The 11,364-nt window shown below is 53.9% G+C and overlaps 1 protein-coding gene across 1 annotated transcript; it reads right to left on the reverse strand.

The window, feature by feature from the left end:
- Positions 1-204: 204 nt before the first annotated feature.
- On the reverse strand, positions 205-8,890 carry FGR (FGR proto-oncogene, Src family tyrosine kinase; the record flags this gene model as incomplete). Its single annotated transcript, XM_079697740.1, has 11 exons — positions 205-413; positions 523-654; positions 1,431-1,584; positions 1,820-1,896; positions 2,494-2,673; positions 2,770-2,925; positions 3,581-3,730; positions 3,975-4,078; positions 7,181-7,279; positions 8,099-8,201; positions 8,671-8,890. The coding sequence occupies 11 exons, from the start codon at positions 8,888-8,890 to the stop codon at positions 205-207; spliced, it is 1,584 nt and encodes a 527-aa protein (XP_079553866.1).
- Positions 8,891-11,364: the final 2,474 nt, after the last annotated feature.

Raw genomic sequence — 11,364 nt, forward strand, 5'->3', positions numbered from 1 at the left:
GAGTTGGTGAGGGATTATCTCTGAGCCTTGATTTGCCTCATCTTTAAAATGAATGGGTTGCCTTAGATGATGCCAAAGCAACTTGCTTGCTCTGACATGCTAGGACTCTAGAGGGTTCTAGGCCTGCGGGGCTTTGGAACCAGAGCCCTGGCAATTGGAAGGGCTGGTGAGCACCCCCAGAGAGGTGGTTGATGCCCAAACAGGCTATGTCTCATCCCCAGGCTGGTACTGGGGTTCTGTGGAGGTGAAGTAGTCCTCCAGGAAGGACTGCAGGTACTCGAAGGTAGGCCTCTCCTCCGGGTCCAGACGCCAGGTCTGTTCCATGACCTCGTACAGGGATCCTGGGCAGCCTGGGGGGCACGGCATGTGGTAGCCATGCTCCACCTGTTCCAGCACTTCCCGTTTATTCATGCCTGGAGGGTGGAGCTCTGTCAGTCAGGGGGCCTAGCCCCTCCTGAAGAGGCAACCAGGAAGAAGCCCTTCCTATGACCACCCTTCCACCTTCCCCACCTCCCAGCAAACCTGGGTAGGGGACTCGGCCCTTGGTGATGAGTTCAGTGAGCAGGATTCCAAAGGACCACACATCTGACTTGATGGTGAATCTGCCAAAGAGGGCAGCCTCTGGGGCTGTCCACTTGATGGGGAACTTGGTCCCTGGAGAGATTGGGGGAGAAGGGAAAGTTAGTGCAGAAATCCCTGGGAACAGCTGGATTAAGAGAATGGCATCTTTAGGACTGGGGACCCTAAGCACAGAGGTTTCTGGGCATAACAGAAAAGACCTGGTATCTAGCCAGCACTTGTTACTGTGTCTAGTATAGTACCGGGCACTTTACAAACATTGTAATAATTCTCATCATAATAATAGCTAACACTTGTATAGCCTTTACCACGTGCCAGGCACCATTTTAAGCGATTTACGTGCATTAATTCAATTAACTTTCATGAAAACCCTGTGAGTTTTATTACTATTTTTTTTTACTATTACTATTATTATCCCCATTGTACAGAAGAGGAAAAGGTGGCACTGAGTAGTTAATAACTTGCCCAAATCACACAGCTTGTAAGTGTCTAAGATTCATACCCAGGCATTCTGGCTACAACATTTCCCCTATTACACTCTATGGTCTTTCACTTGAGATTTATAGCAGTGCCTTGCACATAGTAGGTGCTTGATAAATATCTGTTGACTTACTGTTGTCTGAATATTTTCATTGAGAATTTTATTGTGAGAAAAGACAGCTCCCAGAGAGGTTAGGTGACTTGCCCAAGGCCACATGGTTGGTAAGTGGAGGAGCTGGGTTTGAACCCAAAGTTGCCTCTTACACTACATCAGAGTGGGAATGTCCTGGATCGTCTGCGGGAAGGTGGGGCCCCATGGCAGCCCCTTGGTGCACTGGAGAGCTCTTGGAAGGTGGGGTGAGGCAGGGCACCTTGCTGGGGGTTGTATTCATCATCCTCGATGAGACGGGCCAGCCCAAAGTCAGCAATCTTGCACAGCAGCCGCTCCCCCACAAGGATGTTGGCTGCCCTCAGGTCTCGGTGGATGTAGTTCATGCGCTCCATGTAGGCCATGCCCTCAGCTACCTGGGGGCGAAGGTATAGAGAGATGGGAACACCATGGTTTGCGTGAGGGATCATTTGAAAAACCCACTTTCCAGACTGGGGCTCAAAGAGAGGGGCAGTGTCCTGCCTCAGGTCACACAGATGATCCAGGGGCTGGGGCTGCTCTTCCAGGGTAGGCTAGGCGTTTGAGGACACAGGGATTTGTGGAAAATAATAGGAGGGGCTCTGAGAGATAAAGGCTGTTGTCCCAGTTTACCTGGGCTGCCATGTCCACCAGTTGGGGCAGCCTCAAATCCCGGCCCTCCCGGTCCTTGAGGAACTCCAGCAAGCTACCTGGGGAGGAGAACTCAAAAAATCAGCATCAAGACACTACTCCCAGCTCCAGGCTTGCCTTCTCTCGCTTGGCCTCGCCCCTCTCCATGACTCCTCTCACATAGTTTGACCCCACCCCTTGCTCCCAGGCCTCTCACCCTAGATCCGCCCCCACTCAGGATTCTGCCAGGTGCCTCAGCCCCTCACAGATCTCGCCCAGGCCCTACTCTCACAGACACCCTGATTCTGCCCACGTCTCGTTTCTTCTCTTCCTCCATCCTCCCTAGACAAGCCCCACGAAGACTCTGCCCCAGATCCTTTCTCATCACAGATCCCGCCTTCACTCGCCCAAGCTCCACCCACCAGCTGACCACCCACGAGGCTCCGCCCCCAGGCAAAGGCTCCGCCCCCAGGCCGGGCCCGCCCCGTCTAACTTGGCCCCGCCCCCACTCCCAACACTCCTGTGTTTTCACTCATTCCGGCCCCTCACTCGGACCCTGCCCATTGTTCCTCGCCCCATCCCAAGTCTCCACCCAAGTTCCTCCCCCAGAGACACGCACCTTAACTTCGCCCCAAATCCCGCCCTCCCAGACTCCGCCTCATGACCCCGCCCCTCACCGTGGCACAGGAATTCTGTCACGATGTAGATGGGCTCCTCCGACACCACTGCGTACAGCTGCACCAGCTTGTCATGGCGCAGCAGCTTCATGATCTGCGCCTCCGCCAGGAAGGCCTTCGGGGACATGGTGCCCGGCTTCAGCGTCTTCACCGCCACCTTCGTGCTGCCGTTCCACATGCCTGTCGGGCGGAAAGGCTTGTCAGGACCGGCTCGCCGCCGTCCCAAGCCCTCGCCCCTGCCTCGGGCCCCGGCCCCCGCTCCCAGGACCTCCGTACCCAGCCACACATCCCCGAAGCAGCCGGTACCCAGCCGCCGCTCGAGCGCGATGGAGCTGCGGCTGATCTCCCAGGCGTCCTTGGACAGGCCCAGCGTCTGCGGCTTCACGGTGGTGCAGGCCGCCGTGAGCAGGTGGCACAGCCCATCGTTCACCTCTGGGCAGTGGGAGATTGGGAGGTTGGAAGTCAAAGGCAGGCCAGAATGGCCCACACATTCCTCACCCCACCCCAGCCCCCAAGATCAGTTATAAGGAACTAGGACACAGCTGAGGTCACAGGCCAGGGCAGAAGGCAACCTGGTCCACTGAGTAGGTGAACATGTTGGTGCCCAGGGAAGGAGGTGGCACCAGAGGGAGAGATGATCCCTGAAAAGATTGGGGGCCTTCGCATAAGAGGTGGCCTCCAGCTGGGCCTGACAGGTAGAAGTGGATTTGGAAATTCCAGACAAAGGTGTGGACATGAAGCCCTCACCCTTCCACAGACCTATCCTTGGCCTAACCAACCAAAGCAGAAACCAGGCATGGAGGCTAACCTTCCCCTCAACCCCACAGCCCATCCTCCAAGTCAGGTCCACTCAGTCTCCTACCCAGCTCAGACATTAGAGGGCATCCTTTGGCCATGGACAGCTTCATGCCTCAGTTTCCTCTGGAAACCTACAGAGCAGGATCTTGGGCTGGGAGCCCGGATATTTGGGTTCTAGTTCTGGTCCAGCCACTACTGCTTTGGGAGCCCCTTTCCTTCTCTGGGCCTCAGTCTCAGCCGATTGGTTCAGGAATCTGAAGCACACGCCAGCCTTGAGGGCTGCCCTCACCAAGGTAGTGCTGCACCAGCTCCTGTACCGAGTCGAACTGAGCCCTCGTGGTGATGTAGAAGCCACCTGTGTCCAGCTTGCGGATCTTGTAATGCTTCACGTGATCGCCTCTGGCCTGGTCCCAATCCCGGATGGACAGGGAGTAGGCGCCTGTGGGCAAGGGTCACCTTTGGGCCAGCTTTCCTCCTCATCCCCAGTCTGGGAGCCCAGAGAGGCCCAAAAGGCTGGGGACTCTGAGGTTGGATGGCCACATCCCTTGAACCCAGTCCCAGTTTTAGCTCTGCCCCTCCAACCCCGTCCCAGTCGTGGCCCTGTCCCAAGCCCCACCCCACTGCTCCTAGCCTCCCCCTAATGGCTAGGCTTCCCTGTTGGATGGTCAGTGGCACAGCCCCACCTTTGGTGGTCTCGCTCTCTCGAATGAGAAAGGCCCCCCGGGGGTTCCCCGGGGAGAGCAGCTGCCTCTCTGCTTCCTTCCTCCCGATCTTTCCAAAGTACCACCTGTTGGGAGGGCAGGCAAGAGTCAGATACACCCAGTTCAACCTCCAACTCAGCCTCCTGGGAAAAGTCACCTCACTAGCCAAGATTCAGCCTGATTAGGAGGATCACAGAGAAGGCAAATGTAGAATGCCTGGTACACAGAAGGTGCCCAATAAAGGTTAGACTTCTCTCCACTCTCTGGGTTTCTCTTGAATTTAAATTGCTAGAACCCTGGTCATCAGTGACCTCATCAGGGTCCATCTCACTACCGCTCCTTCTATAGGCTCATTTACAGATGAGGAACTTGAGGCACAGAGAGGGGAACTGACCTGCCCACAGGGCTGGCTGATGAGCTCTACCTGAAATCCTTTGCCTCCCACCCTACTTCTTTTCCCACCATCGCAGGCGGTCGCTCAGACTCCTCTCCCTGCACACATCTCAAATCCTTTCCTCATCTGGCGTCCAGAATGACACCCCTTCCTGCTTCTCTTCCCCTCCTACTTCTTCCCCCCTCGGCCGCACCTCGTGGCTTGTAGGATCTTAATTCCCTGACCAGGGATTGAACCTGGGCCAGGACAGCGAAAGCGCCGAGTCCTAACCACTGGACTGACAGGGAACTCCCTCTTCCCCTCTTTTTGACTGCTCCTGCCCAGCTCTGACAGCTGCTTTCCCTCCACTCTCTTAAATTTGGATGTTGTTCTAAGTCTCTACTTCAACCTCAGACCTCAAGCATTCCTTCTGTCTCTTGGATATTCTTCCTGGGACTGAACTGTAGCCTGAAACCAACTGTGAGAGTACACTGGGAGAGTCGAGGTGACCGTAGGTGTCATAGAAGACTCAGATGTCATTTGATCACTAAATTGGCCTGTGACCATCTTGGGCTGAATTAAAAGGAGCGTAGTTTTCAAATCAAGGGAGGTGGCAGTCTCAGTGAACTCTGGGACTGTCAATCCATACCTGGGTACTACGCACAGTTTGGGCAAGAGGGGAAGGCATTGGCGAATAGCGTGTCCAGGAGGGCAGGCAGGGTGGGAAAGGAGAGACTATGCAGACAGAACACATTCCCACGTTTTATCAATGCTCTGCCCCCACTCACACCCATGACATTAGCTACTTCCTTAATAATTGACATAATCATAACAGCAGTTATTTTGTGTCAGGCTCTGCTGTCATACATATATGTATTCATTTAATTCTTATAACAACACTGTGAAGTAGGTACTATTATTAACCCCCATTAGACAGACGAGAAAATTGAAATGCCTAGTGGTTAAGCAACTTACCCACAGCCACTCGACTCTTAAGCTGTGCTGCCAGAATAGGAACCCAAGCTGTCTGCTCTAGGGCGTGCGCTCTTGACCATGACACTGTTCTTAACCATGAAACTGCATGGAGTGCCTCTCTGAACTTCACAACACTGCCGCCGAGATGTGGAACCCCAAACCTCTCACCTTCTGCCTCATCACCTCTCCTCTCCTCCATGCCTCCTACCACCCTCTCCAGATGCAGGCCTCATCCCATTTGAGCTCAGGACCCTGTTCACTTCCATCTGCTCAAGGACACCTCTCCCCCACCGACCAGCCCCCATCTGCAGCCTCTCCATCCCACCACCAGCCTCTACATATGCCCACATTTCTTCCTTCCCCAAAGGAAACCGTTCTAAGCTCTATCCTGCCATCAACATTCTGCTATATCTCTCACCTTCCTTCACTTGAAAAAGCACTTCACACTTGGGTCTCTACTTCCTCACCTCCCACTCCCTCCCAGGCTCTGCTGTCTGGCCTCCACCCCCACTTCACATGGAGAGATCTCTCACCAAGGTCACCCCCACTGCCAAATCCAGTGGCAGCCTCTGACACTCCCTCTCTTGTTTCCTGAAAGCTCCCCTCCGCCCTCTTGGCTGTTCTGACTTAGCCTGGCCTGGTTTTCCAACAGCTCTTTCCAAAGTTGGGTCCTAGGGCCAATCTCTTTCTCACTCTTCTCCCTCTTCCTTCACTCCCCTGTGCAGGTCTATTTATCATCTCCACTCTGAAGAGTCCTGCCACCCCAGCCCAGATGTGCCCTCTGCAGGAGCCACAGCACACGAACTAAGGAGCCTTAGTTCCAATGAGAATAAGATGCCCCTTCCTCTGCGCTAATTCAGGGGCATGGCTTGGCATGTGCTGGGCACCTCGCATACAAAGCACAACCTAATCTAATTGCTGGCCGTCTCTTCCATGTGGGTGTTCCTCTCCACGAATTCAACCTAACAAGCTCGCTCATGTATCTGTACCTGCTCCTGTGTTCCCCACTTTAGCAAATGGCACCCACTCAGTTCCTCAAGAAGGTTTTGGGTCACCCTGGATTCCTCCCACTCCCCATAGCCCAATGGCAAATCAGTCACCAAGTCCTGGTGACTCCCATTCTGCCGTCTCTCCAATCTTTACTTTTCCCATATATGTATGTATATGTGAGGCTAGATAAAGAGTTTTTATGAGCCTCAGTTTCCTCATCTGTAAAATGGGACAATAATAATATCCATAGTGTTACTGTGAGAATTAAATGAATCTAGATAGGTAAAGTATCTGTCATAGTATCTCAATTACATCAAGATACTCCATAAATGATAATTCCCTGATTCCTTAATAGAATTAATTCTAAGTAATGCCCCCTTCCATCTGTTTAGCACTTTACAATTTTTTTTTAAAGCTCATACACTGTTGTTATCTCCGAGAGGCTATATATATATAATGCTTAGCAAATGTAGCCAGACTATCTGGGTTCAAATACCAGTTCCACCTACTTACTAGCCATGTGAACTGGACAGGATATTTAATTTCTCTGTGCCTCAGTTTCCTCATTGTAAAATAGGATTCTATTAGTTTCTAACTTTGTTAATGTTGAATTAACTTTGTTAATTCAAAGGAAGCACTTTGAATAGTGTCCAGAACATAGTACGTGCTAGATAATATTTACCTACTCTTAGTGTCATCATTATTATCTTTTTATCCTCACAAAGATCTTACAGAATTACAGGTAAGGAGACAGGCTCAGAGTGGAGCTGTGACTTGCCCAAGAAGTGGCCTTGAGTCTGGACTCCAGGGTCCTGTCTGTAAGGCTGGCCTCCCCCCAACCCCTACTTACTCTTCAGCCTGGATGGAGTCCACAGGGGCCACGTAGTTGCTGGGAATGTAGCCAGTTTGTCCAGAGCTGAGGGACCGAGCCTCCCACCAGTCACCCTCGCTGAAGGCACAGAACAGGCGGCTGCGTTGGCAACCCAGCCCCTGGGGCACCATGGGGCCAGGCAGGGTCACACCGAGGATCAGGTGGACACTGGCCCTGCCAACCCCTCACCTTGGGTACACACCCTCCCCAAGGCTTTCGTCTATTCTGCCCCCAGCCACTGCAGCTGCCCCGGGAGCTTCTCCCCACTGAAGGAATATGTTTGGGGACATCTGGGCCTCCTGGCTTTCTTTTCTGGCACTTCAGCTGGGCTGGGGTTTGGGCGGGCAGTGGACAGCTAACTAGGTCACTTCTCCATTAAAAACCCCTCCAATGGCTATATTTCCTTCTTGATAAAATCCAGATTCCTCAAGATGGCTTAAAAAGCCCTGCAGAATCTGCTCCCACCCACCTCTCCAGGATCTGCTCTCTCTGTTCTGCACTTCATACTTTATGGCCCACCTATACTGAATCACTTGGTGGTTTCCAGAAGTCATCATTTAGTTTCATTCTCTCTAGTTTCATTCTCTCTCGCTCTCTCTTCCTTTTTTCTCACCTCTTCTTTCAATGTCTATTCATTTTTCTAGTCTCAGCTTAGAAATCACTTCCAGAAAGCCTGCCCTGATCACTACTACCCTGGAGACCATGGTTGGTGTTCTTTCTGTGTCCATAGTTCCTCAGGCTTCCCCTACATAGTAGCAATCACCCCGGCTTGTGATTGTCAGGTATCCCTCCCCAACTAGGCTAGAGCTTTCTGAGGACAAGGACCAGGTAGGATTCCTCTCTGGGTCCTGCTCCCAGTCCAGGCCATGTCCTGAGCTGGGTGGCCTGATCACTTACATGTTGTTCAGGATGTGGAACTTCTCGCCCTTGGCGAAGGTGAGGTCATCCTCTGTTCGGGCCTCATAGTCATAAAGGGCGATGAACAGGGTCACCCCAGTCCCTGCAGAGTCAGGGCTACTCATCAGGAGGCACCACAGGGGTTGCACCCCAGAGTCCTGTTCCACAGCCAGGCACTATGCCTCCCCACTGCTGCAGTGCACTGGATCGCAAAGGTCTTTGGAATCCAGTGGATTTCTGCTTTGGACATGGATTCAGGACACACCTTCAAGCCCATCCCTCCCACCTTGGGGGCTCCCTGGGGAGTCGCTTCTGCTCTCCCCCACCAAGCAGACTTCCCACTGGCATCTGTCATCAGAGTCCTTCTCTCAGACTGGGAACAGAACTATGTCTCCCCCTCAGACTAGGGTTTCCGAGGGTAGGGCTGTACATACTCCCTCAGACTGTGCGCTAAAAGCAGGGCCGTGTCTCCCAGATCATAATGGAGGCTCCTAAGGACAAGTCCAAGTCTCTCCTTCCCCTAGGTCCTGCCAGGGTCCAGTCAGTGCCTGACTCCAGCCCACTGGACTCACCTGAGATGCCCCTGATGGTGCCCCCATTGAGGAAGGCGGGGCTGGCAGTCTGAGGGGAGAAGTTGTTGTAGTTGGGGATATGGGTGAAGGAGGATGCAGGCCGGCCCTGAGCAGGGGCAGGGCCACAGCGGTCCGCAGCCCCGTAGCCCCTGAAGTCCTCTTCCAGGCCACCATCCTCCTTGGGCCCCGGCTCCAACTTCTTGCAGAACACACAGCCCATTCCACGTGCCCTGCTACAGAATGGGGGGCATGCTTCACTTGGGGCCCCTGCCAGATATGCCACCCTAGGTGCACATGCACGCACGCTTGCACACACACACTCACGCAGGCATGCAGCTTCCTCTCTCAGGCCTGGAGTAGGGGGTGTCCTCCCCAGTGAGGGATAAAGGTGGGGCAGGGCCGCCATCGCGTCCACCCCCCCAGCTGCCTTAGTGTGTGGAGAGAGTATGTGTCTCCTCCACGGGGCTGGTTTTCTGCTTCACGATGTTGCTGTGTTCATTTACATATTTTTGCCTTCTAGTGCTTCAATGTGTTGGGTTTCCGTGACCCCGTCAGAGTGCTTGTGTGTGTATCTCTGAGTATTTGTGAGTTTGCTGGTGTGTGTGTGTGTGTGTGTGTATGTGTAGCCTTTTGTGAATGTCTGCGTCTGTGTGTGTATGTGAGTGAGTGTGTGTATGAGTGTGTGTATGTTTATTGCATGTGATGGCTCTGTGTGTTCATGTCTGTATGAGTATTACGTATGCGTGTGTTTCTGTGTGAGCGTGCGTGTGCATGCCTGTGTGTGTGTGTGACTGTGCATGCAAGTGGGTGTGTGTGAGTGGGTGCCTCTGTATCTGTGTGTCACGACTCTGTGCATAGCCCTGAGTGGGAGAATTTGTGCCTGTCTGCGTGTGTGTGTAGGTCTGTGTAAGTAGGTGTGCATGTCTCTGTGGGTATGTGTGTGTCTCTGTGTGTGTGTGCATGTCTATGTATCAATGTGTGTTCGTGTGTAAGTGTGTGTGAGGGCTGTGTGCCTGCACCTGGAGCTTCCCTGCAGAGGGGGATCAAGGCCATTTCCTGTCATGGGTCCAGCCTCTGGCCTTTCAAGCTGCCTCATTCCGGCTCCCCCATCTGTTACCTAGCAACAGGGTCCTTGTAGGAGGAGGGGGCTGTGAGGAACTGTGGGGCCCAGAAAGACCACCCCCTACCCCATTTCCTGACCCTGAGAGCCCTCTGTCCCCATTCCTCCCACTCACCCCTCAGGCCCCTACTCCTGGGTCAGTGGGGCTGCGGCATGGTCCTTGGGAGGGGCCAGAGACCTGAAGGCGAGACAGAGGATGCGGAAGGTGAAGTCTCTGCCAGTGTTCCTGTAGCTAGATGCCAGCGCCTGTCCTCTCCAGGAAGCCAGGGGGCCTGGGCTCGGCCCTAGCGTGCCTTCTGCCTTCATTTTCCTTCCCACAGCCCCGGCTCACTTATACATCCACCCCCAGACAGGACACACCACCACACCAGCCCTCTCGCACTCATATCCACCTGACACACCGACACATAGAGTAGCACCCATGGCAGCACACAGTCACACACCAGTACTCATAGCACACACTTGCATGAGTGTGCTTACCAGCACTGCCACACACCGACACAACTAACTCTCACACGAGCCCAGGCTCTGATGCATGGTAGCACACACAGGCACACACATGCCACAGGCTGCCTCTCAGGCTAACAGACTTGTACACTCACACACTCGTACCTTTGGGTTAGACCCATGTCTCTAACAGGATTTCTGTCAAGCCCTGCTCAGCTCACTACAGGCCTCTGGTCACTGTCTCCTAAAAACAAGCCCAGCCTCCGGGCGCTGCCTCTGTTTCCACCCTGGGCTGGGTAAACCCTGGCAACCCCAGGACTATATCTGGTAGCTGAGTGCAGGTGGACACCTACCTCCAGAGCTTGTTCTTATTCCCACATCAGGGAAAGGCCCAGGTCAGAAGCCAGAGCCACCAGGGTCCCTTGGGGACCCCCTAAGTGAGCCAAGCCTTTCCTGGTAGCTGTGTCCTCTGAGTGACACGGCAGGCAGGTCATTGAGCAAGGGCTCTCCACGCCCCTCCAGAAACTCTGCCATTGCAACACTCAGAGAGGAACTGCTGGGGAGAGGGCTCGGTTATCTCAGATACGAGAGGAATGGAGAGTTCTAGGCTGGGACCAACCCAGTGAACCCTAATTTCTCCCAGAGGGGCCCAAGGATCCTTGGGACAGGTGCCTGGTCTTGCTTTTCTCAACTCCCAAGTCCATTTCCCTTTATGGATAGCCTCCCCCCTCTTCTCTATGGGTCCTGCCCCTCCTACACAGCACTACTCACCTCTTCCAGGAAGCCTTCCTGGATCCACTGGATCCAGCTGCTTAGCCGATGGCTCTGTCACATCAGTGCCCTGACCCCCACTCTAGACCCACCAGCCTGTCTCATGCTCCACTGTAACCATTCTCCCGTGTGTGTGTGTGGGGGGGTGACACTCATGTGGTGAACTGTGAGGCAGGCTGTGGTTTGAGCCCCAAAATAGGCCCTGTTCACCAAGCCATTGCCGAGATCTTCACCTCAGGACCCCTCCCCTGGGGTGAAGCCACTGTCTGAAGGGCTACAGGGCTGGTTAGACTCAGGCAGAGAATAGACGTGGAGGTGGGGGGCATCTAGAGCCAAGGGAGGGGACTTCAGGCACT

The sequence above is a fragment of the Hyperoodon ampullatus genome (assembly GCF_949752795.1).
Source record: "Hyperoodon ampullatus genome assembly, chromosome: 2".
Classification (NCBI taxonomy): Eukaryota; Metazoa; Chordata; class Mammalia; order Artiodactyla; family Ziphiidae; genus Hyperoodon; species Hyperoodon ampullatus.